Genomic DNA, 26,715 nt, shown 5'->3' with positions numbered 1-26,715 from the left:
CATCCCTCTCTCTCTCTCTCTCTCTCTGCCCTTCCCAAGCTCACGCGAGGGCACTTCCTCTCTCTCTCTCAAAATAAATAATTATACATACGTCAGGAGCCCAGATTTGGGGAGAGGGGTAAACCTTCATGCTATACCTCACAGAATCCTTCAAAGAACCAACTGGAACAAGCCCACCTCAGCAAGAGGAAGATTGGGCCCTGACAACAGCCCAGCCAATGAGAAGCCAGTACACTCAGAAGTCTCAGTTTTCTCCAATGAGCTTTTCCTTTTAACAAGCCCCTCCCACCTCCCTGCTTTTCTCTCCGCAACGGTCTCGGTTTAGTCTTCTAGACTTGCCTGTGGTTTTGCCATGGCTTGTGTGCGTCGAATTCCAATTCTCTGCTACTCCTGAAAAAAAAGGGGGGGTCTGGTAAAATAACTAGGCCTTCTGTTTCTCGCGTCAATATTACATATGCAAATGAGATGAAATCACTATCTCAGAAGAGACACATACGTGTTGCCACGGCATTACTCACAACAGCCAAGATACCCGCATCCAACAACTCAAATGCTCACTGAGAGATAAACAAATCAGGGAAATGTGCACACATTGTAAGTACAGTGGAATATTGTTCTGCCACTTGTGACAATATCGATGAACCAGGAAGGCATTATGCTAAGTGAAAGAATCCAAACCGAGAAAGACAAATACTGTATAAGATCACCTATATGTAGAATACACAGCAACAAAAAGCTGATTTCACAGGAAAAGAGCACAGACAAAATGGTGGGCGCCATAGGCTGGGAGTGGGGAGAAATGAAGAGCGAGGTTTATAAAAATAAGTTCTGTGGGGGCGCCTGAGTGGCTCAGTTGGTTAAGCATCTGACTCTAGGTTTTGGCTCAGGTCACAATCTCACGGTTTTGTGAGTTCGAGCCCCATGTTGGGCTCTGTGCCGGCAGCCTGGAGCCTGCTTGGGATTCTCTGTCTCCCCTCTCTCTGCCCCTCGCCCACTGGTGTTGTCTCTGTCTCTCTAAAAATAAACAGAGTTTTTAAAAAGAGTAAGTTCTGTGGACCTCATGACCAATATGGGGATGATGGTTAATAATATATATGGTAATGTGTACTTGAGAGTTGCTAGGGACAGATCGTTAGCAGTCTCAAAACACACACCCACCCAGGTATACTACATGAGGTGACAAATGTGTTAATTATTTTTATCTTAGTCCTCATTCCCCAATATAAATGTATATTGTGAAAATTAGTAATGGCAAACCTCATTAAAATGGAGTTGGGAGATTTGGGGGAGGGGGGTCTCTCATGCCCTGGCACTCATGGTCAACTACACACCCTAGAGGAAGAGATGGACTTGACCCTGCACGTGGCTATTACTCCACTACTCTGGCCCAAGGAAGCTGCTTTCCTCAGCACCCCCAGGCCCCAGTTCCACTCACGAAAAGCCACCACACTTGGAACTCCCAGTTTCCTCCAAAGAACTTTTAGTTCCTAAGAGCCTTCCCTTCTTGAGTTGCCCCTTCTCTCCTTAAAAAAGTGTGCCTTCGGGCTCCATTGGTTAAGTGACCGACTCTTGGTTTCGGCTCAGGTCATGATCTCATGGTTTGTGAGTTCGAGCCCGGTGTCAGGCTCTGCACTGACGGTGTAGATCCTGCTTATGGTTCTCTCTCCCTCGCCCTCTGCCTGTCTCTCTCTCAAAATAAATGAAATAAACTTAAAAAAAAATATGTGCCTCTCCTTTGCTCCCTGGACTTGCCTGTGGTTTTGCCATAGCTTGTTCATCTGGGTTACAATTCTCTTTCATTCCTCCAGTGAACTCACCTTTTGCTGGTAAAGTAACTGACAGTGTGTCTATTTCTAAGGCTAACACCACCAAAAAGGTTAACTTTGTGAAGTGATGAATGTGTTAACCACCTTGATCTTGGCAATATTCCACAGTGCATATTGTACATCAAATCATCACGTGGTGCACTTTAAACAGATACAATTATGTTTGTCAATTATCCCCCAATAGCGCTGGGAAAAAAAACACCCCACTTAAATAGGATCGTTTCAATGAACAAAGCACGCCGTGAAATGTAATTACAAAGCAGCTTTTGTTTTCACACCTCTTTCCTTTTCCATTTTTTTTTTCTGTAGTGCTCATTCTTCCCCTGTCCCTGGATAAAAGGTCAAATGCCATAAAATGTTCTGGGCTCTTGTATTTAATTCATAGCCTCTTCTGAGCAATTGAAAAACGCCCAGAAGTAGGTAAAAGCGAAGGCAACCGGTTTGATTTAAGCTTACATGTCATGCCCCCCTCCTAGCTCTGGTCCTCAGCAAAAGTGGACGCCTGCACACAAGGAAGGAACGTGGGTGCCTTTTCCTTTTCTCTCCACCACGCATGTCTAAGAATCTTCTCCCACTGTGCTGACTTGGTTTCCGAACCTACCACTGGAGGAGCTGGGAACCCCCTGAGCTTCACTGGCATCGCTCCCACAACGGTAGAGACGTTGCTCCTCCATCAGGACCATCATGGTGACCCAGCACGGGCACTCCCCGAGCTCTGCAAATAAAGCTGCTTCTTCCCCTTCTGGCTGCATTTTGGCTTCCACACAGACACGCATCTCTCACCTGACCTTCCTTGGATGGGGGCAAGCGCCTCACTTCCGCTGGTGTATTTACGCTGGTGCATTTATGTTCCTTAGCAACCTTGAAAAGTCAGCGGCCAAAATCCAGCGGCGGCTGGGCTGGCGGGCGTCAGGCCGATGTCCCTGCAGCCACAGTAGGTGGGCCACTGCCGGCCACGGAGGTGTGAGCTGATGCAAAGCGAGGGCTACTGCCCTGGGGACGCCTGCAGCGGGCAGAGACGAGGGCATGAGGGCCCGAACCTCACGTGTGTTACTTGGGACCTGTCTGGATAAAGAGATGCACGCAGGCTCCAGCCCCGCGGTGGCTGCACCAAGTATAACGCGCCCGGGAGGCAAAAACAGGTGCACGTCGTAGGGCACGACTCTCCGGACTCCAATCCTGCAGGCGGCGGAGACCCGACGGGCCACCAACGGAAACCATTATGGGGCATCACAGCCCCGTGCGAGGGCAGTCGCAGCCACTGACTCAGCAGCGCCCCAGGGTCCAGGGAGCCCCCGAGACAGCAAGAGCCACCGCACCGTGAGCTTAACGTGAAGACTTCGACGGAAACATGGCGCCCCCTCCGCCGCAGCAGTGCGCATGAGCGAGACCTTTGCTGGAGGCGCCTGCGCACTGCGGGGCTGCGCCGCACGGGAAGTTCGGTGTCCTCCCTCCAGGCTGAGGGGCTTGTTGGGGGTGCCGGGCTGGGAAATCCCAGGAGAGGATGGCCCGTAAGTGGTAACAGTGTAAATGGTAAGTGGTGCTGTATTTGTTACATTTTAAGCCGGCCCTTGAGCCCCCGATTGGATGCTGTCAGAACCCCTATAAAAAGTAAGTGACCCGAAAAAAAAAGAGACCAATCCAAGGGGTGATGACTTCATTGGTGCCTCTTTCGATACTAAGGTCCTCGTGGTCTGTGTTAAATTTGGTCATCCAAGTTCATGGTTGGGACAGGAGTGAGTGAAAAGAGGTTCAGGATAAATTTTACCCCCTTCTCCTTGGGAAGTTGACCTCAGGCGTCTTCTCTAGACACTGTTTCTTTGAAACCATCGTGATTTAAGATAAAGGTGTGTCAGCTGTGTGATCAGGCAACACTGTTTATCATTAAGAGAACGCCTGAAGGAACTGTGAAAGGTGACCGGGAAGAGTTAGAGATCCCTGGAAAAGGAAGACATAGCTTTCTTGACACAAGGAAAGTCGTTTTAGGCCCCTGGGCCATCTTATGAATGAATGTACGAGTAAACAGCCAGGAGGCTGACTAATCCTATCAGGACACCTCAGAGTTAAAACTCCCCGGGCTCATTCATAAGTGAACACAGCCTTGTGCACACTAATGAGTAATCTTTGTAGGATCTAAGCCCTTCTGAGCACTCAGATACTAGACCTCAAGGAGCCAGAGAATTGGTAATGCTGACCCTTGCCAAACCTAGTGACTTTGATGTGGACTCAGTCACGTTAAGATGACTCCCCACCCCCGGCCTGGGGCACCTGCGTGGCTTGGTTGAGGGTCAGACTTGATTTCAGTTCAGGTCATGATCCTGTGGTCACACAAACAGGGAAGCTGCTTATGAGTCTCTCTTTCTTGGGGCACCTGTGTACCTCAGTTGGTTAAGCGATTGACTTTGGCTCAGGTCATGAACTCACTGTTGGTAAGTTCCAGCCCACAGCTTGGAGCCTGGAGCCTGCTTCAGATTCTGTGTCTCCCTCCCTCTCTCTGCCCCTCCTGAATTCATGATCTGTGTTTCTCTCTCTCTCTCTCTCTCTCTCTCTCTCTCTCTCTCTCTGTCTGTCAAAAATAGGGGCACATGGGTGGCTCAGTCGGTTAAGCTCCTGACTTCAGCTCAGGTCATGATCTCATGGTTCATGGGTTCAAGCTCCACATCAGGCTCTATCTGTGCTGACAGCTCAGAGCCTGGAGGCTGCTTCAGATTCTGTGTCTCCATCTCTCTCTACCCCTTTCCCATTCATGCTTTGTCTTTCAAAACTGAATAAACATTGAAAAAGAAATTTAAATAAATTACATAAAGATTAAAAACTTAAAAAAAAATTCTTTCCTTCTGCCCCTTATCCCACTCACTCTTTCTCTGAAAAGAAAAGACGATTTTTGCCCAAATTCCATGTTGTATTCCCTATTGCACAAGCCCCTTCATGAGTGTGAATGCACCTTTAGCTTAAAATTTCCTCAGTTTTGTTCAGAGAGACACTACTTTGGAAAAGATCCACCGTACTTTCCTTTACTTGTTGCACATAAAACCCTTTCTTTCCCTATTCTTTGGCTTGGTTGTGTCTTTTGGTTCAACACTACCAAGAGGCCGAGACGTGAACCCAGTTTCAGGTAGCAAATGGACAAAGAGATCCAGAGCGCCTGCATAACCTGGAGACTACAAAGAGCAATTTAAGAGGCAGGTCTTGGTTCTCCTGGGTGGAGTTTCTTGTTTCTGAACCCAACACTTGTGTGTCTTCAAAGCTACACTGAGTTTCTCTGTTCCTTCTCGGTTTTCTATTCACAACCACTATGTATGACAGACAGCTGATTTCTTCCGTTCACACGCACAAGTCACAGTAGGCTTCAGCTCCCAGAGCAGAGAGGACAAAGGCGGGAACCGCAACATGCCACCATGACCGCATTAGACACAGCTTTATTGCGATGCCTTGTCACTACCTCGGTGGTACTTTCTGGCCTCCAAAATCGGCAGCTCAGGCAAAAGGTAAGTCACATGGTTGGAGATGCAGACCATTTCACCTGCAGATCCTCATGCGGGACAAGAACCATTAGCTTGTATCAGTTCATGAGGACACAGTGTCATGTTCAGAAAAAATAAATTTCACCCAGGAAGACAAAAACTTACTTCTTAAACCTTTTTAAAAAAATTTTTTAATGTCTTTTATTTTGAGAGAGAAAGACAGCATGGGAGGGGCAGAGAAAGAGGGAGACACAGACTCTGAAGCAGGCTCTAGGCTCTGAGCGGTCAGCACAGAGCCCGACATGGGGCTCTAACCCACGGACTGTGAGATCATGACCTGAGCCGAAGTCGGACATTCAACTGACTGGGCCACCCAGGCACCCCTTAAACCTTTTAAAAATTTTATTTATTTTTGAGAGAGAGAGAGAGAGAGGAGAGAGAGAGAGAGAGGAGAGAGAGAGAGAGAGAGGAGAGAGAGAGAGAGAGAGAGAGAGAGAGAGAGAGAGAGAGGAGAGAGAGAGAGAAAGAGAGAGAATCCCAAGCAGACTTCACACTGTCAGCGCAGAGCCCCTGCAGGGCTTGAACTCATAAACTGTGAGATCATGACCTGAGCTGAAATCAGGAGTGGGACGCTCAACCTACTGAGCCACCCAGGTGCCCCCTTAAACCACTTTTTAAAGAATAGTCCAGGCGATGTAGGCCCTCTAGGTCCACTCACAGTCCAAGTAGTCAGGTCAGGGCACTTTTCACTGACAAACAATGTTGCGTGGTAACACAGGTGAGGAGGGTGCATAAGGCAAGCTGATTCCCCACGCCCCACCCCCACCAGGTGGGGTATGTGTGATACATCAGCCACTCCTGGCTGCCCAAGGTCAAAGGAAAGGGAAAGAAAGCTAATGGTTAACTGATAGAGGTCACAGTCATGTAGGACATGAATCTCCATCAGTTTACAAATATCTTAGTAAATTATGAGAAAAAGACAGTGTTTTCAACAGCCTAATCTCCAGGAGCTCCCTAGTGTCTTAGTGCTAATGCTTTGCTGGAGGGAAAAACAGTCTTAGCTTGACAATAGTTAGGCCTCCAGTAACCTGTGACTGTCCTTCAGCACATGGAAATCCCTTTAAAAAACTTCCTCTTGACTCTACCTCCCCCAACTCCCGCTATATAGGCAGCCACTCTGCCCGACCCCAATGTAGTTCTTTCTGCCCATCAGTCCTGTCCCCGTGCTTTCATAAAGTCACCCTTTCGCATCAAAGATGCCTCAAGAGTTCTTTCTTGGCCATCAGCTCTGACCCCTCATCACTCCAAAACCCCATACAGGTGACACCCCACATTTATCTTAACCCTGGGTGGTTCCGAAGAAACAATCCTAAGAGAAGATCATAACAAAGCCTTGTGGCTACTGTCCAGCATCCTTGGACCCTTGCTCATGAAGCGCAGCTGGCAGCCCGTGAGGGGCTCTCAGGAGCCATGTGGCCAGGCTCGTTCGGCAGAGTCAGAGGTCCCCACCCGCATTCCCAGACTGAGCTCCTAGTAACACCCAGAACCAGCTTCCCAGGCACACGACTGACTGAGACGTCCTGGAAGCAAATTCTGCAGACTCAAGCATGCCAACTCAGCTAACGCTGCGTGAAGGAGAAACGTGCCTACCCCAAATTGTATATTGGTGAAGAAAAGAAGTGCTTGCTGTTTTTTAAACCATGAATAAAAAAAAGAAGACACGTTGTGTTAGAAATAAGCCCACCGAGGGGCGTCTGGGGGGCTCAGCTGGTTAAGCCTCCGACTTTGGCTCAGGTCATGATCTCACCATCTGTGGGTTCGAGCCCCACGTTGGGCTCTGTGCTGACAGCTAGCTCAGAGCCTGGAGCCTGCTTCAGATTCTGTGTCTCCCTCTCTCTCTGCCACTTCCCTGCTCACACACTCTCTCTCTCAAAAATAAATAAACATTAAAAATTTAAAAGGAAGGAAGGAAGAACGAAGCCCACTGACCGAATCGGAGGAGGGGTGTGGAGACTTGGGGCACAGTGAAGGGAGGAGGCTTCAGTCTACGTTCTTGCAAGAGCAGGTGCCTGAGGGACATGCGCACTAGGGGCAGTTAAAGGAGACGATTTATCTCCTGGCATACAAGTCCCTCCCCGAGTTCCTCATCGGCTGAGTGCTACAGACTCTAAGGCCTCACCCAGACGTCACCAATGCCCATGGAAGGCATGTTTCGAGGGCTTGGAATCCGTGCAAATTGCAGATCGGAGGCTGTCCAGAATGTGTTTAAACACTTGGAACTAAAACCTGGGCCCATCCTACTTCCTATTTCTTGATTATGTAGGACATAATCAATTGGTATAGGGTTTCAGCGTTCCTTTTGCATATGACTCAGTGCATCACATACAATTTGCTTCAGAATGTCCAGTGTTGTTACTGGCAAGACACTCTGCTATGTGCACAAAGACTTAAGTATAAGAATAATTATTGTCTCAGAGTGCCTGGTTGGGTCAGTCGGTTAAGCGTCTGACATTGACCCAGGACATGATCTCACAGTTTGTCTGTTCAAGCCCCCCATCGGGCTGCCTGTTGTCTGCGAGGAACTTGCTTCAGATCCTCTGTTTTGCTCTCTCTCTACCCCTCGCTATCTCTCTCTCTCAAAAAGAATATGTAGGGGCGCCTGGGTGGCTCAGTCGGTTAAGCATCCGGCTTCGGCTCAGGTCAGATCTCACGGTTCGTGGGTTCGAGCCCCGCGTCGGGCTCTGTGCTGACAGCTAGCTCAGAGCCTGGAGCCTGTTTCGGATTCTGTGTCTCCCTCTCTCTCTGACCCTCCCCTGCTCCAGCTGTCTCTCTCTGTCTCTCAAAAAAAAAAAAAAAGAATATGTAAACATTTAAAAAAGAATATCTATTGTCTCATTTTTAGGGTAAAACTGGGAAAACTTAGGTGCCCTTCAAAATGAGACAAATGAAATAAATGAAAATTTATTGGTAAGATGGAAATCTAGGTAGCTGTGAAAAATACCCACGTGCTTTTGGGATTTTGAAGAGATATGTATAATCCTTCCTTATTTTAGAAATGGAGGGGCACCTGGGTGGCTCAGCTGGTTGGGCGTCCGACGTCAGCTCAGACTTTGTGGGTTCGTGTCCTGCGTCAGGCTCTGTGCTGACAGCTCAGAGCCTGGAGCCTGCTTCATATTCAGTGTCTCCCTCCTTCTCTGCCCCTCCCCTACTCAGACCCTGTCTCTCCCTCTCAAAAATAAACATTAAAAATATTTTTTTAATTTTTTATGTTTTTTTAATTTATTTTTGAGAGACAGAGAGAGACAGCGTGAGCAGGGGAGGGTCAGAGAGAGAGGGAGACACAGAATCTGCAGCAGGCTCCAGGCTCCGAGCTGTCAGCACAGAGCCCGACGCAGGGCTCAAACCCACGAACTGTGAGATCATGACCTGAGCCGAAGTCGGACACTTAACCGACTGAGCCACCCAGGTGCCCCAGAAATATTTTTAAATAAATAAGAAACAAACAAAAATCTTGCTCCCTTCCTTTGGACCTTCATCCCCATCTGCACTGCTGAGTTTGATGCTTTACCAGGTTCTGATATCAGTCCCTTCATAGTTTTAAATAATATGCTTATAATTCCCTCCGATTGGCTTAGGGGCCCAACTCTGGGACTGTTTTGTCAGATGACTTAGCGTCTTAGAACTTCAGGGGGCTCCATACAGGACGACACAGCAGACTCCTGTGATGCTTATAAGGACACAATAGAGTAAACGCCATGGGGACTGGGGGCTCCTGCATATTCCTTATGATCCAAACTGAGTCCATCTCTGGAAACATTTCACTTTTTGTTTTGTTTTTAAATGTTTATTTGCTTTTGAGAGAGAGAGAGAAAACACGAGTGTGGGAGGGGCAGAGAGAGGAAGACAGAGGATCCGAAGCAAGCTCTGTGCTGACCACACGGAGTCCCATATGGGGCTCAAACTCACGAATCATGAGATCATGACCTGAGCTGAAGGAGGACACTTGAGCATCTGAGCCATCCAGGTCCCCTTGGAAACATTTTAGATAGAAATGTTTCAGGACAGGGCCACCTGGGTGGTTCAGTTGGTTAAGTAGCTGAGACTTTGGTTCAGGTCATGATCTCACTGTCCTTGAGCCCAAGCCCCACGTCCAGCTCTGTGCTGACAGCTCAAAGCCCGGAGCCGGCTTCGGATTCTGTGTCTCCCCGCCCCCCACTCATGCTCTGTCTCTCTCTCTCAAAAATAAACATAATAAAAAAAAAAGAAATATTTCAAGACATAAGAACTTGGATTCTATTTTTTAGATTCTTTTAAAGATTTTTTTTTAAAGTAATCTCTATACCCAATGCAGGCTCGAACTCATGACCCTCAGATCAAGAGTCCTATGCTCTTCTGACTGAATTAGCCAGGTGCCCCCGCTTACTGGTTTTGGGGTGTTTTGTTTTGTTTTGTTTTACCGGCTGAATCTATCAGCCTTACCTCTTGCTTGACATTAGGTTTCATGGGATTTCTATGAAGATAATTTAATTATACAGAGATTCATTCTCCCGCTCACTTTTATGATTTGGCTTTCCAGTCAGCTGTACTGTTTATCTAGAACATTCTCTTTCATGGGGCCAGGAATTCCTTGCTTGTAGACTCAGAATTATGAATGAAGGACCCAGCTACTTCACAGGATTGGAGTTCTTCCGTGTCTGTGTTCCCAATCAGCTGTTCTGTGTGAGGTGTGTCCTCATAGATGGGTCTTGTCCTGGGGCAGCACGGGGACCAGGAGGCGTTGCGGAAACCTGCATGTGCAGACACCAACCCGCACAGTGCTTGCCCGGGCAGCACATATCCTAAAATTAGTACGGTACAGAGATCAGCAGAGCCCTGCATTAGGAAAACACGCACATTCATGAAGCGTTCCTTGTTAAAACAAACAAACAAACAAACAAAACAAAGAAGAAAAAGATGGGACACCTGGGTAGTTCAGTCAGTTTAGCATCTGACTTTGGCCCAGGTCATGATCTCATGGTTTGTGGATTCGAGCTCTGTGCTGAGCCCTCAGAGCCTGGAGCCTGTTTCAGATTCTGTGTCTCCCTCTCTCTCTGCCTCTCCCTCCCTTTCTCTCTCTCTCTCTCAAGTAAATAAACATTTAAAAAATATAAAAAACAGAAAACACAGGGGCACTTGGGTAACTCAGTCAGTTAAGCATCTGACTTCAGCTCAGGTCATGATCTCATGGTCCATGGGTTAGAATCCCTGCATCAGGGTCTGTACTGATAGCTCAGAGCCTGGAGCCTGCTTCAGATTCTGTGTTTCCCTCTCTCTCTGCCCCTCCCACTCACTCTGTGTCCTCTCTCAAAAATGAATAAACATTAAAAAAAATGTTTAAACAGAAAACAGAAAAAGCAAATACCAACCCACATAGACTCCTGCCAAATTAAGGGAGAAGGACTAATTTATATGCATGCATCAGGCTGTAACAGCCCTCCAGCCTGGCCCCTTTAAGGATTAACTTGCTTCCAGTTAACACACTCCTTGACTGTTGACTTAAGGCCCTTGATCTATTAACAGAACTAATTTGCTTTCTTTGAGATTTGCAGACTATTGACCTTGGGCCATAAGGGACCAGGACTTTCTCGGGCCACAGAGGTCAGCAAGTCTTTTTGAAGCCCCGTTAAATTTCTGATTCGCTCAGCAATCTTTTTACTGACCTCCCTTTATGCATCTGTAGGCCTCCCTTTCCTGTGCAGAAAGGACAGGGCACAGTACCCTTGCACAACCCCGGAGACTAAGGAATGATCTATACAACCCACCCAAACCCCAGACGCCGAGGTCAACGCCCTTCTTGCACAATGTCTGAGCACTGAGATAACCAAGTGGCTGGCATCCTTGACTTTGTGCCTAAGCAAGAAATGTCACAGAACACTGTGCACCCTTAACTGATTGGATTGAACCCCTTTAAATATCTCAGGGCCAGGGCAGGAACCTGGGCATAGGCCTTTGGACAAGAATCCGCCCTCTCCTCCAAGCGGCCATTAATGTTACTTTCTTAGAAACCCAAATCATCGAATTCCTCAGTGTCGTATCAAACACCAACAATATCAGTTCCAATTAGAGGAAATATATGCCAATGTCAGCTGCTTTTTCCCCCCCACTTTTGTATAACATAGATTTTTTAATTACTTTTGCATAATGTAGATTTTTCTTTTAATTCTCAATGTAGTCTTGCCTTCAGGAGTGGAATGCAGTGATTCATCTCTTACCTACAACACTCAGTGCTCCTCCCATAAAGTGCCCCCCTTCCTGCCCCTCACCCGTTTTCCCCATGGATCCCCCAAGACCACTCTTCTAAATAATGACTTTCTAAGTTTTCCTTAAAGTTGGCATCTCCTCCTTAAAATAGTCGGGTCCCAGTTGTGGGTGGCCACATCCCCGCCCCTCCTTTGGTCTTTCCCCCTGTGGGTCCATCTTCCTCTCAACCAATCCCTTCTTCCACATCTGTCTGCTCAGGAGCCGATGAAAAGTCAATCATAGTCGCAAAGTTATTTGATGGCCGCTTCTTTTCCATCCTCCGCCAGATCTGCATGCAAATCCCCTTAGGAACCAGAAGATACTGTCACAAGGCAGGTGCACATGTTAAGTCATTGGATCCTTGACAGCCATGGTGGAGACCACAGCCTGCCCCCCACCCTCCAAGCTGCCGCCGGCTGTTCCAGACACGAGACAGGAGCACTCCTGCTCCGCTGACTGGGCTTTGAACGGTAAGCGCACCCCGGGCTAAACCTTATTTGATCTCGTTACATATTGTTGGGTCCTGTTCGTTCATAATTTGTTAAGGGTTTTTGCATCTGGGGGCACCTGGGTGGCTTCGTCGGTTAAGCGTCCAACTTCGGCTCAGGTCATAATCTTCTGGTCTGTGAGTTCAAGTCCCGAGTCGGGCTCTGTGCTGAGAGCTCAGAGCCTGGAGCCTGCTTCGGATTCTGTGTGTCTCTCTCTCTTTCTTTGCCCCTCCCCTGCTCGTGCTCTCTCGCTCTCTCTCTCTCTCTCTCTCTCTCTCTCTCTCTCGCAAGAATAAATAAACATTTTAAAAAACGTTTTTAAAGCACGGGGGGACAAGACCCGTGCACAGAAGGAGCCGCACTGAGGCTGTGACAAGTGACTGATCATATACACCTTCAGCGTGGAAGGGGCTTAGGCATCGAGTAAATCTCTAAGGTATTTTGGAAGCAAGGGTTCCAGGACCTGGAGGGGCTAGCTGCTGTTAGGAAAAGGGCATTTATTCCTGTCTAGTAAAGCTCAGTGGTGAGACCCTTCAGCTGTATATCAGGGGCCATAAGCTTGGAGTATGATTGCCAACATGTATCTTAGGGGAGGGGGTAGAGATAAAAGAAGTTTCCAAAGGAATTTTACGTGTTAAAGTAGACTCACAGGATGGGGGGGGTGCTAAGGAAGGGGGGAGAGGGGTCAGGATGTCAGGATAACATTAACCCAAGATTGCCTTCTGCTCTTAGCAAAGAGCCATCATCAAGGCAGCTGAGCTCCTAGACGGCAGTCACCCTGCCTGTCTCAAGGGCTTGTCAATGGGCTGTATGTAAGTTCTAAGGAACGTTAATTTTTCCCTTTGTTTTTGTTTCCCACATCAGAATCCACCAATAGAGCTGTCAGGGTCTGGGATTTTTCACTACTTGCCAGCTCACAAATGATTCTGTAATGGTTTCATACATGTTGGCAGAAGACACAAAACGCCCGGGACAGAGACAAAGGACTTTGGCATTCAGAGCACATGCAAAGGATGAGCATTAGCATATCTGTATTGGTCCCTCCCAAGGGCGTGTAGAGAGTCGGAGGTTGCTGTATTTGCACAGACTTACATCATAACTATAGAACGCTGTTCTTCAGGAATCCGCCACTTCTCCAAGAGCAGTAAGCAAGCCTTCTCTTTATCTGGGAGGAAATGGTCCTTACCCTTCAGGATGGCTTGCTGTAACAGGAGCCTAAGAACGGCCTAGACAGACAGCAGTCAGGGCTAGGACTCCTGTCACGCCCAGCGACACAGGGCTGCTCAGTTCCTATCATGAATCACCTCTGTCTGGAGTCTCCAGGCGAGAATTCGTCCCATGCCTCTTCCAGTTTCTGGTGGAGGCTGGCACCCTGTGGCTGTGGCTGCACTGATCCAATCTCTGCCTCTGTCTCTGCATGGCCTTCTCTTCTGTTTCTAGACGAGCACCCTCTGCTTCCCTTCTATAAGGTTATGTGTCATTGTACTTGGAGCCTACCCGGATAACTCAGGACAATCTCAAGATTATCTCAAGATCCATAATCACACCTGCAAAGACCTTTTGGGAGTTGCTGTTTTGCCATGTAAAGTAACACTTGTAAGTTCCTGCAATTAGGACATAGCTTCTTTTTTTTTAAGTTTATTTATTTTTGAGAGTGAGATAGAGTGGAGGAGGGGCAGAGAGAGAGAGACAGAGGATCCCAAGCAGGCTCTGCGCTGACAGCAGTGACCTGATACAGGGCTGAAACCAACAAACTGCAAGATCATGACCTGAGCTGAAGTCAGACACTCAGCTGGCTGAACCCCCCAGGAGCCTCCCAGGATGTGGATGTCATTTCTCCACCTGTGACAGCCATCATCTCACACAACCTTTCAGAGACAGTAAATACAACAGCCCTAATCAACTGAGATGTCGAAACAAGAAATTAGTAAAAATCGATCTAATTTCTCTCGTGTCAAAAGGGCAGAAGAATTTCATAAGACGGCTGATAACCGGTGAGGCTAGATCCAGAGACTAGGCAATATGATCACCGACTCTCCGCATCTTCTCTGCCTTTCAAGAGTTGACCACACTAATTGTGGCTTCCCTCATGGTTGAAAACTGGCTTCCAGAAGTCTCCATGGGTATAGATACAGATCTCCAAGGGTGCCTGTTAATCGGCCCGCTTGGGTGGCTCAGTAGGTTAACTGTCTGACTTTCGCTCATGGTTCGTGAGTTAGAGACTCGCATTGGGCTCGGCGCTGTCAGTGCGGAGCCTGCCTGGGACTCTCTCCCTCTCTCTTCCCTCTGCCCCTCCCCCCCCTAATAAATTAATACGGTAAAAAAAAAAGAGAGAGAGAGAGAGTGTCTGCTTTCTTCCATTCCCTCCCCTGCTCCCCAAACTCTGTAACTCTTGGTTCTTAGTTCTTCACGGCATGGGTTGCTATTGCTGCTATTAGGAGCAAAGCACTCCTTGGGACAGGCAGGCCCCCAGGAAAATCACAGAAGCTGACCCGCGCGAGGCTAAGAAGCTGCCCGGTTACCGTTAAGATTAGGGAAAAGCGTGCGGAGGAGAGTGAGGACAAACGGGGGCGGCGCGCCCTCTGGCGGTGGGAGGAGGGAACTGCCGAGAAGGGAGCCGCGTCTTTTCCCCAGCGCCAAAAACCAAGCGCAAGGTCAGAGCTAATGGCAGTCGCGCCACCCACGTGAAATATAGTGTATCTGGAATTATTTTAAATATTTATTAGTTTCTTTATTTACTGTGTGACTTCCCCACTAGAAAGTGTGTGCTGGAACTTCTGTTTTATATCCGCTGAATCCCACCTACAACAGGTAGGTGGGGCACAAGCTAGGTTCTCAGTAAAGATTGTGGAATGGAATTAGCATGAAAACTACCCTTAGATACAGGCCTGAGTCTCTCCCACAGGGCAAGGAATCGCCGGGAGCAAGATGTGTCCCGGCTCCCGGACATTTTATGGAACCCTGGGACCCCAGAATTCCCTGAACAGGCAGCCCCTGGTCTCCTTCCAAATCCTGCCTGGGGCTCCTCCCTGGGTCAGTGTTGCAAGGGGATGGGGTGTGCACCTCTAGAGCCAAGGGGCTCCGTCTCGGAAGCTGTGGAGTGCGCTGGGGTGGGCAATGGAGCACAGGAGCCCTGAATGGGAGGAAGGGGAGGAGCAGTTTAATGGGAGGAGGGGGAGGCTACAACTTGGGAGCCAGAGGCCTGCTCTCCGGAAGCCTCTGTGTTCCTGGCAGAATTATGAGATGTGCGAAAATTCGAAATTACAAGGGTGTTGGTGGCAGGGGAGGGGGGTGAGATCTCCTTGTGAGCAGAGGTTGCCTGAATGAGCCCAGGTAGGGAAGGGGGCACCTGTAGGAAGTCTTGGGTGGGGTTTGCGGGCAGACTAAACCAGTCCCCTCCCCGTAAAGAGGGACAACAACAGGGGCACCTGGGTGGCTCAGTCAGTTAAGCATCTGATTCTTGATTTCAGCCAGTGATCTCACGGTTCATGAGTTCAAGCCCCGCATGCAGTTCTTTGCTGACAGCATGGGGCCCGCTTGGGATTCTCTCTCTCTCTTTCTCTCTCTCTGAAAATAAATAAGTAAACTCAAAAAAAGAGGAACAACCAAAAGATATTATCAAGTGATCTTCCCAACTTACTGAAAGAGGGACAGAGTCAATAAATGTGAGAGAAAGCTGCCCCCTCTCCCTGCTCCCCTGCACCTCCAATGGCCCAAAGCGAACCATGGTCTCTGGCAGGAAAAAAAATTCATTTTGAAACTTCACAGTCGTTTGGCAAGGACTGTTGCTTCGCACATATCCTTCTACGTTGTCTTCTTGAAGGTGTTTTTATGAAGAGGGTAGACCATATTTTGTTCAGCGACTGTTAGCTTAATGTATAACTTCTAAATATTTAGCAATAAGGTACGTAGGCTTCTATCTGTACGTGAATCCGAGGGGCAGCCTGATTCTTACAAGAGCCCAATGAGGATGGGACTGTCATTAAATACGTTTCACGGGGACGCCTGGGTGGCTCAGTCGGTTAAACATTCGATTTCGGCTCAGGTCACAATCTCACAATTTGTGAGTTCGATCCCCGTGTTGGGCTCTGTGCTGACAGCTCGGAGCCTGAAGCCTGCTTTGAATTCTTTGTCTCCCTCAAAATAAATAAACATTAAAAAGATACATTTCACAGATGAAGAAACCAAGGCTGGCTTAGTATGTGATCTGATCACCAACTATGTGCAGGGAATCAGAGATATAACAGTATGTGAGAGGGAGAAAATAGTTCTTTCCTTATCTTTGAACGGGGTGAATGTACATCCTGGATTGTTTGGGACAGTCCATGGGTGCCTACTGAATTATCAATAGCTCCCTCTTTCTCTCTTGGGTGTCGTGGCTTGGACAATACTTACAGACTTCACTGTATAGTAGGAGAGACAGAAACTAACCCAAGAATTGCACGGGTAAGTTAATAACTACATTTGTGATAAATATGGAGAAGAAGTGATGCGGGGAAAGCATATAGGGGAATTGATTACCCCTGAGGAGCCAAGACAGAAGCAAGGTCAGGATGGGGTGACTGAGGGTGGGGGGCATTCCAGGCTTGGGAATGTCAAGGGGAAAAAATGGAGATTCTGACATTTGTTTTATTTATTTATTTTTATTTTTTAATGTTACTATTTATTTTTGAGACAGAGCATGAGTGGGCAGGGGCAGAGAGAGAGGGAGACACAGAATCCGAAGCAAGCTCCAGGCTCCGAGCTGTCAGCACAGAGCCTGACGCGGGGCTCGAACCCACGAACCGTGAGATCATGACCTGAGCCGAAGTCAGACGCTTAACCGACTGAGTCACCCAGGCACCCTGACATTTGTTTTAACCTTGTCTTTGCTCTAATCAGCATTTAATTTGGCTTCTTTCATTATTGATACAACAGTGAAGACGAGTGGGTTTTTTGTTAACCCCCAGAGAATGTGAGGAGTTTTTATAATGGCTGAATTAATTACAACAAGATCAAATCAAGGCGGTTGATGAATTAAATATTTAAAAATTCGACTTCCTAAAAGATACAGGGAATAGATCTAACTTCCTATTTAAAAAGATACACCAGTAATGCAGTCTCAGGTTTAGGAGTAATAAACAATTACCCACTGAAGATCTTGTAAATGCTCACAAGGGACGGGTCTCAATCTTAGGCTGACAAGATACAGAATAAATAAAATTCTAACACAGGAATACGGCACACTACCTGGCTAGTGATTATATTCTTACCATCAGCAAGCGACCCGATGTGTACGCATTCCTGCCTTTCTACAGAAGGCACACTCGCGCTTTGTCATCGTAAAAGTAAGGCACAAAGTTCCCGAATTTCTTCAGGTGCCCCTATTTAAAACTTGCACAGGGGCTCCTGGGTGGCTCAGTCGGTTGAGTGTCTGCCTCTTGATTTTGGCTCAGGTCACGATCCCAGGGTCGTGGGATTGAGCCCCGCATCAGGCTCCATACTGAGTGTGGAGCCTGCTTAAGGTTCTGTCTCTCCCCCTGCTCCCTCCCCTACTCTCACTCTCTCTCTCTAAAAATATAAATAAATGAATAAATAAATAAATAAAATGTGTACATCGTGTGTAGAAAGTCCCCTGGGGACCGGGCAGTCACAGCCTCCTCCAGGGCAGCGAGAAGCACGGGGAACCTAGGGAAAGAGGGTCCCAGGAGTGAGTCAGGTGAGACCAGGTTGAAGGCAGGTCATGGTGAAGTGCTTGGGACTCATTCTAGAAGTCACGCGAAGCCACAGAAAACTGTGCCTCCCTTTTGAGAGTCGCTTGAATCAGACCTGAGCTCCTCACAGGAGCCAAGTACGAGCTGGAAAGTCACGGAGGAGGTGGGAAAAAATCCAAGTGCAACAAGCCGGTGACTGGACCCAAGTGGGGAGCATGGAAATAGCCCGGGGCGGTCTGATTCATGACATTTGGGAGGTCACAGCAACATGACAAGGGGCTGTGAGCTGGGTACTTACCAGTCATTCGGGACATATTCAGTGCCTGCTGGGTGTGGTTTGGGGGTACTGGACACACGAAGGACGCAGTCGAGTTAAGGTCAAGGACGGTGCTTGATGTGTGGCTTCTGTACTTGGAAGACAATCATGTCGTTCCTTTAGGCGGGAGCTCCTGGAGGAGGGCTGCTTTTGGAGGAAAAAAATCATGAACCATTTTGGGAATCTGGCATTTGAGGTCCCTGTGGGACATCTAAGTGCAGATGTGAACTAGACAGCTTGATATACAGCTCCCGAATCCATCTAACAACTCCAGGCTGGACATAAACATCTAGAAGTCACTTGCGTCTGCTGAAGCCATTATCTGGATGAAATCACCCAGCAGAAAAAGAATAGTATAATGGTCAAGGAAGGAAGAACAAGTCTAAAAGGGAGAGGAAACAAAACCAGCTAGAGAAGCAGAAGGAAAATCAAGACAGTCTTATGACACAGAAGCTGAGGAAAGTAAACATTTCAAGAAGGATGTGGTCAATTATGTCAAGTCCTGCCTAATTACCCAAGGTCACCCAGCTAATAAGGGGCAGGGCTGAAATTTAAAACCAGGTATCTTTCATAAATAGAATCAGGACAAATGGCTTGCCATTTAGAAATGAAATTAAACCCCTACCTCACACCATATGCAATTATAAATTCTAGCTGAAGCAGGGGCGCCTGGGTGGCTCAGTTGTTTAAGCGTCCATCTCCAGCCCAGGTCATGATCTCATGGTTCGTGAGTTGGAGCCCTGCATCAGGGTCTGTGCTGATGGCTCGAAGCCTGGAGCCTGCTTCGGATTCTGTGTCTCCCTCTCCCTCTCTCGCTGCCCCTCCCCCACTCACACTCTGTCTCTCAAAAATAAATGTTAAAAACAACAAATAAGTAAACAGAATAAATTCTAGCTGAGGTCAAAGTCTAAAAGTAAAAAACACAAGATAACAGTATTTTTTCCAATAGAAAAAGTTTAACAATCTTGGCAGGTTAAGATCTTCAGGCAAAACAGGATACACAGAAACCTGAAAAGAAAGAGATTTTTTAATAAACTGGAGGAAAAGGTGTGCAGCATACTTGACAGACAGTGTTAATATTCCCCACATACAACAACCCAATAAGAAAATAGATTCAGAGAGATATGAACAGGCTGTTCCAGAAAGATGGATGCAAACGTCCATAAATAAGTATAAAGAAAACACCTCCCTGACGCTTGAAGAAATGCAAATAAAACAGTCATGAGACGTCCTTCCTCAGACTCATAAAGCATCTTAAACCTGCTCCCATTCCTGGGGAAAAGAAATACCAAAACTTTTTTTTAGGCAGTGTCTGGGCGGCTCACTCAGTTAAGCGGCTGACTTGGGCTCAGGTCATGATCTCATGGTTCCGTGGGTTTGAGCCCCATGTCAGGCACTGTGCTGACAGCTCAGAGCCTGGAGCCTGCTTCAGATTCTGTGTCTCCCTCTCTCTCTGCCCCTCCCCTGCTCACGCTGTTTTTATCTCTCTCTCTCAAAAATAAATAAAACATTTAAAAATTTTAATAAATAAATAATACAAGCTTTTTGTAGGATGGTATTTGGCAATATCTATCAAAAATTTTAATGCAGCTCTATTTCCTGAGCTGGCTGCTGGGTACATACTGTATTCATGGTGTGAAGAGGAACACAGCTCTTCACGCTATTAATTCTATTAACCATATTTTAAAAGTACATTTGTACATTTTTCTACATGTATGCTATTCCTTAATGCTTTTAAATGAGACACAAAGTGTACATGCCCAATGACTCAATAATACTAGTTATGGGAGTCTTTTCATTTTGTAAATTGGTAACAAAACGGTAAACAACCCAATTTTTTAAAAAAATTTCAAAGGAATCTTTATGCCCAATGTGGGGCTTGAACTCATGACTCTGAGATCAAGAGTTGGGTGCTTCGCCAACTGAGCAAGTCGCATACCCCTGCCCAACTTATTTTAAAAATGGACAAGGGAGAAGCGCCTGGGTGGCTCAGTTGGTTAAGCATCCAACATCAACTCAGGTCATGATCTCGCAGTTTGTGAGTTCAAGCCCCACGTCAGGCTCTGTGCTGACAGCTCAGAGCCTGGAGCCTGCTTCCGATTCTATGTCTCCCCGTCCCTCTGCCCCTCCCCTGCTTACACTCTATCTCTCTCTGTCTCTCAATAATAAATAAATGTTACCAAAAAATTTTAAAAAAAATAGAGAAGGAAGATAACAGGCAGTTGATAGAAGACAAATCCAAATGAGCAGCATAGAAAAATAATCTCTTGCATGGTTATAAAAATGCCATTTAAAGTTACAAAGAGCTGTTGCCCACTTCTGGGGTGGGTGGGGACTCCAATACATTACTGGTAGAAATATGAATTTTTAACAGCCTTTGGAGGGAAACAATCTGGTAATAACTATTAAAGATGGATAGTCTTTGACTTAGAAAGTCTATATTTATCATTTATAAATGCTCTAGGAGGTAGGGCTGGATGTCTGATAATATTTTGTGCAGCACGGGGGTGGAAAGAATTGCAAAGTTGGAAAAAAAGCAAAGATTTTGTCAAAACGGTAAGCCCACAGCATGAAATACTGTACTATTATGACGAGATCACTAGAATTAGCTGTATTGATCTGGAGAAAAGCACAAGAGATAGTAGGTAACAAAAGGCAAACTGATATGCATGATTTCATCTTGTTATTTAGAAATATACACACACATGTATCTGTATATATAAGACCACATATAAAACCATAAGTATATGTGTGTGTGTGTGTGTGTGTGTGTGTGTGTGTGTGTGTCTGTGTGTGTGTATACACAGTCTTATGTTTGTAGGTACTGGAATTTGGCCTAAAATTCAGTCCAGGAGGCCTATAGCTAAACCCTGGCATCACCATCTTCTCCCTGTATGTGATTCTCTCTCTGGGCCTCAGTTTTCTTGACTGTAAAAGGGGTGAAGAGTCATCTCTCACAAACCTGTTGAAAGCATGTGCTGAGAGAATTCATCAAAAGGGCATAGCAATGCCTGGTGTGCCCTTCGCCATCCCGGATCTGGGCACGATCTACAGAACACAGACAACGTAACAGAGGAATCACTGGGGGCTCAGGGGGACAGAGCTGTTGAGGTCAGCCGGCCAGGAGGGGCACCTGTTTGGCTCAGTCGATAGAGCGTGTGACTCTAGATCTTGGGGTTGTGAGTTCCAACCACTCGAGCCCCATGTTGGGTATAGAGATTATTTGAAAGTAAAATCTTTATTTTAAAAACCATTTTGGGGGCGCCTGGGTGGCTCAGTCAGTTAAGCGTCCAGCTTTGGCTCAGGTTATGATCTTGCGGTTCATGGGTTTGAGCCCTGCATCAGGCTCTGTGGAGCCTGTTTCAGATTCTGTGTCTCCCTCTCTCTCTGACCCTCCCCTGCTCGAGCTGTCTCTCTATATCTCTCAAAAATAAATAAAAAGCATTAAAATTTTTTTTAATTTAAAGATTAAAAAAACTTAAAGATTAAAAAAAAATTTGGTATCAGGTTGACTCCATATGGCCAACATGTGTTATTTTTGTAATTCTTTTTAACCCACTAACGTGGAAGGAAAAGAAGGAAGAGCAAAAGAGAAGTCAGCCCTGAACTCACCAACTGCTCTAGGAAGGATTAGGAAAGGGGACTAGCCCAGGGTGGAGGCTCCAGGAGAGCCTTCCGCCCCAACAGGTGATCTCAAGCCACTGAATGTCCCTGGGCAAATAAATGGCTGTTCCTCTCGACTTTCAGGTACCTCCAGTGCAGAACAGAGCTGCCAGTGACACTCGTGCAAAACATGCCATCCCAGTGGCCCTTATGTGGCACTATGGGCCAGACACCTTCCAAGGGCTTGACCCTTTTCAATTCCATGTGGACCCTATCGGTTAGGTGCTTTATATGATTACCCCCAGGTTGTAGGTGGGGAAAACGGAAGCACAGAAGGTCACTTCCAGGAGCCCATGGCCTGGAAGGTGGCCAGAATTCAAATGCAGGCAGCCTGGTTTTGAATGCAGGCTGTGAGCCACCAGGCTCTACTATGTCCTCTGTCTCGGCAAGAAGAATTCCCCTCTCCCCGGCCTCAGTTTACTCAACTGTGAAATGGGCTTCCCACTACCACATCTTCAGCTTGCTGTAAGGGTTAAATGACCTCAGGCTTGGGCCTGGGAGACTTGTTTTTAAATGGGAGCTTTTGGGGGCACCTGGGTGGCTCAGTTGGTTGAGCATCTGACTTCAGCTCAGGTCATGATCTCGTGGTTCATGGGTTCGAGCCCCAAGGAGGGCTCTGCGCTGGCAGCTCGGAGCCTGGAGCCCGGAGCCTGCTTGGGATTCTGTGTCTCCCTTTCTCTACTCCTCCCCGACTGGCGCTCTGTCTCTCTCTCTGTCTCTTTCAAAAATACATAAACATTAAAAGTAATTTTTTTAATGGGAGCTTTTGACTCTTAAATACAGAGATCAAGCTGATGGTTGCCAGAGGGGAGGTTTGGGGGGGGAGTAATGAAATAGATAAAGGGGATTAAGAGGTACAAACGTCTATTTATAAAATAAGTCACAGAGTGAAAAGCACAGCACAGGGAACGGAGTCAATACGGTTTCAACAGGGGCGCCCGGGTGGCTCAGTGGGTTAAGCGCCCAATTCTTGATTCTGGTTCAGGTCATGACCTGATGGGCTCTGCGCTGAGAATGTGGAGCCTGCTTGGCATTCTCTCATTCCCTCTCTCTGCTCCTCCCCTGCTTGTGCGCTGGCTTTTTCTCTAAATAAATAAACGTAAAAAAAAAAAAAAAGACTTCAATAGCGTTGCACGGTGGCCACACCTATCACAGCGAGCACTGAGTAAGGCCCAGAATCGTGGAATTGGTATGTTGTCCACCTGAAGCGAGCATCAAACTGTATGCTCATTATACTGCAATTACAAAAGGAGAGGGGGGAGCCTGTTACCTCAGCCCCTCCAGGAGGAAGAGGGATGAGGCCCCGGCCTCCACCACATCCTGTTGCAGCCCTGCCGGAGAAGGAAGCGGAATCTGGGGTCCAGGGTGACCCGCCTGTCCCGCCGGGATGTGAAGCAAGGCCTTCCTGACCTCCTGGCCCCAGCAGATAAAGGCGGCGGCGCCAGCCGCGGGCTCCTAGCCATCCCTCGGCGCCCCGCCCGCCATGTCCGGCTGCTGCGCGCTGCTCGCCTGGGCCCTCCTCGCTCTCCTGGGCCTCGGAGCACCCCGAGAAGACGCCCCCGGCTCCTGCTGCGCCATCGTGCCGCGGAGAGAATGGAAGGCCCCCGCGTCCAAGTGCGGGGAGGAGCTACAACTCCCAGTGCTCTACGTAGTGGTGTCGCACACAGCGGGCAGCCACTGTGACAGCCCGGCCTCCTGCCTGAAGCAGGTCCAGAACGTGCACAGCTACCACTCGAAGACGCTGAACTGGTGTGATGTGGGCTACAAGTGAGTGCTGAGCCAGGACGGGTGTGGGGAGAGGAGTGCTGGCCACGGGGGGGGGGGGGTGATCTAGAGCCACCCGGCCAACTGACTCGGCCCCTCTACGGCCTTGGCCTCTCCCCAGGGGTCTGCACACAGCACTGCGCATGTGCGCATGGCACAAGGGGGCAGGGGGAGGGCGAGGAAAAGGGGAAGGGGGTGGAAGTCCAGGCTCCGCTCCCCGGAGGAAGGGACAGACTTTGCCGACACCAAAGAAGGTGTCCTCTACACGGGAGTCCCTCCGGAAAGTCTGCCACCTCTGCTAGGAGGCAGACATGCCGGCGTGGGGCCAACCCATCTCAGTGCCGGCTGAGACCCAGACCCGGTCGCTAATGCTCTCTGCACACTGGCTTCCTCTCCCTCCTCTGCAAAGGTAGCTCCTTGGTGGTCCACTTGGTCACCGAATCAGCCATGACATACATGCAAAGCTCTTAGGACACCACGCAGTGGGAGCCCCGGAGTTCATGGGCTCTCGCCCTTAGGCACGGACTGCGCACCAGGCTCTGTGCGGGGTGGGGACGGGGACACATCAACAGCGCAGATCTGGCCCAACGGGATTTAAAGACAACCGGATGAATTCAGCCGGTGATGGAAGCAATGGAGAAAAGTAACAGGGGCGCTGAGGGGGCTCTGGATTTGGGGGCTGTGCGGGAAGAGTGGTAAGTTGGGGGTCCAGCAGGGGTGAGGCTGTGAGGCCAAGTGAGAAGATCATGACTGAAGAACAGAGGTCAGGATGGCTGGAGGGAGCTGGGAGGAGCGATGTGAAATGAGGAGGGCGGGGTCGGGCTGGGCCACATGGCACAGGGCCTCGTGGGCCATGGGAAGGAAGACGGGAGCCACGGGAGGGATGGGAGTCCACGAGGGGCAAGAGGCTCCCTCTGGCGGCTGTGGGGAGAAAGACTGCAGGTGGGTGACAAAGGCCCCGGGCCCACCAGCTCCCTTTACGGGGTAACAGGCGGGGATCCCACACAAGGGCTTCCGCAGCCTTTGAACTTTGAACCCTCCAGGGTCAGACCTCAGCAAGCACCTTACTGGAAATCCAGGTTGCCAGGCTCCGTCCTTAGAGACTATTTCACATAGGACTGGGGTGGGGGTGAGAACTCCAGGGACCTCACTGGAAGTCTAGAGGCCTCAGATTTTAGGATTTAGGGTCTGATCCAACCTTCTGGAACTCCCTTGCCACATCACATTCTCTCTCGGAGTCTCAGGTTCTTTACCTGTAAGAAGGGTTCCTCACTAGAGGTGGGCAGATTTAAATGAGATGCATCCGTTTCACACAAACGCAGCAGGTGCCCATTGCCTGTACCAGGGCTGGAACAGCCCGGTCCTGGAGGCCAGGTTCCCTGTGGAATTTCTAGTCTCGTCGGAACCACAGTCTGAGTCTGGCCCCGTGTGGGAGATTTAGGACCCAAGATTCTGAAGTTCCAACGTTCTGTACGTCATAAGTAACCCTCTGAGCGGGGGTGCTGAGGGAGTCTGTATTTGCAACATCAAAATGCTGACCTTCTAGTTAATTCCACCGTGCCAAATCAGACTCGCCCAATCAAGACGGGTCAGATGAGTCTTACAGATCTGCCACCAGGACTGTGAAACCCCCAAGGGGCAGATGCTGGGGCTCCAGGGTCTGTATTGGGTTGTGATGCCAGTCATTGGGTCCCAGAGCCTGTCACTCGGTGTAACCCAGCAGGAACAGGAAGCAGGAAGCGGGCAGGGCCAAGGGCAGAAGAGCTTCTCAGCGGAGAGTTCTGAGACGCAAGGGTCTCTGGGGCATGAACTTGGCAAGTTCCCTCCGTTTCTAAGTCTCTGCTTCCTTAGCTTAAAGTGGGGAGGACGGTAGCACCCGCCTCAACAAATCCTCCCAGGAGGCAGGAGAAAGCCCAGAATAGGATCACGTGGGTGGGAGTCCTAGGGGTCCAGGGGTGTAAATCTAGGCTCTGTCCCCTGTCTGGCTGAGTGACTGTAGGCAGATGTCCCCACCTCTCTGATTCTCTGCCTGCCGAATGGGGACAGTACTGACTCAAGTGTCAGAAAAATGGCGCTTGTAGAGCTGTTTGGCCCGTTGGGGGCCGCGGGGTAGAGGCGTTGCTATTATTTCAGAAGATGAGGGGCGGTAAGAGGGAGGGTGTTGGGAGAAATTGTGTGTAATAGAGGGCGGGGTGAGTGGAGGAGGAGGGGGGATACCCAGGATACCCTCCCCCACTCAGCCAGCCCACCCACCCACGCAGCTTCCTGATTGGAGAAGATGGGCTCGTGTATGAGGGCCGGGGCTGGAACATCAAGGGCGACCACTCGGGTACCACCTGGAACCCCATGTCCATTGGCATCTCCTTCATGGGTAACTACATGGGTAAGTGTCCAGCTGTGGGGATGGAGGGCCGACGTGGGGTCTGGGGGATGGCGCCACGCGCTAGGAATCCTTGGGAGGCTCCGCTGCCTCCCAGCTCTGTGACCTTGGCCAAGTGACTGCTTTTCCAAGCCTCACCTCCTCCTTTGGATAATGACCGTTTCTTTTCAACCACTGTTTGGGCGAGGGTTAGGTTGTCTCCAAGAGAGTTCTTAGGCCGGGTCCCAAGAAGTGCTTAATAGCCACCATCGTGGGTAGGACCCAGAGGTCAGAGGGTAGAGGGGGCAGAATGAGCTATGATCTTGACCCTTGTGGAGGGCTTAACCTATGCCAGGCACCGTTCTGTGGAGGGTTTGACCCAAAATAACTTATTTGATTGTCCCACAGCCCTGTGGGCAGGTACCACCACTCACTCCGTTCACAGATTAGGAAACTGAGGCACAACAAGGTTGAGTCTCCGCCAGGGGACTGGCAGACCCCCGTCCTGGGCCCTAGTGGGCCAACGTGTAACTGGAGCCCCTACCCCACACTACCTCTGTCCTCCCATGAAGCCCCAGCCTAACTCCTGCCTCTGCCTCCCCCAGAGCGGTCACCCCCACCCCGGGCCCTCAGGGCGGCCCAGAGCCTGCTGGCCTGCGGTGTGGCTCAGGGAGTTCTGAGCCCCACATACGAGGTCAAAGGACACCGGGATGTGCAGCGGACGCTCTCTCCAGGGGACCAGCTCTATGAAATCATCCGGACTTGGCCGCACTACCACGAGTGAGGCCCTGTCTCCCCCACACCAGAAACCCCACCGCCTCTCCCCTCCAATAAAGATGCAGCTCAAACTGTATGCCTGTGCC

At 48.9% G+C, this 26,715-nt stretch overlaps 1 protein-coding gene and 1 non-coding gene across 2 annotated transcripts; both read left to right on the top strand.

Annotated features, from left to right (window-relative positions):
* Positions 1–10,104: 10,104 nt before the first annotated feature.
* Positions 10,105–10,207, top strand: LOC115281312. Its single transcript, XR_003904225.1, has one exon. It is a non-coding gene; the product is annotated as a U6 spliceosomal RNA (small nuclear RNA).
* Positions 10,208–23,105: 12,898 nt separating this feature from the next.
* PGLYRP1 (peptidoglycan recognition protein 1) lies at positions 23,106–26,705 on the top strand. Its single transcript, XM_029926289.1, has 3 exons — positions 23,106–23,496; positions 25,755–25,876; positions 26,458–26,705. The coding sequence occupies exons 1-3, from the start codon at positions 23,213–23,215 to the stop codon at positions 26,634–26,636; spliced, it is 585 nt and encodes a 194-aa protein (XP_029782149.1). The 5' UTR covers positions 23,106–23,212; the 3' UTR covers positions 26,637–26,705.
* Positions 26,706–26,715: the final 10 nt, after the last annotated feature.

This window comes from Suricata suricatta, chromosome 16 (assembly GCF_006229205.1).
Source record: "Suricata suricatta isolate VVHF042 chromosome 16, meerkat_22Aug2017_6uvM2_HiC, whole genome shotgun sequence".
Classification (NCBI taxonomy): domain Eukaryota; kingdom Metazoa; phylum Chordata; class Mammalia; order Carnivora; family Herpestidae; genus Suricata; species Suricata suricatta.
This window is presented reverse-complemented; position numbering and strand designations above follow the sequence as displayed.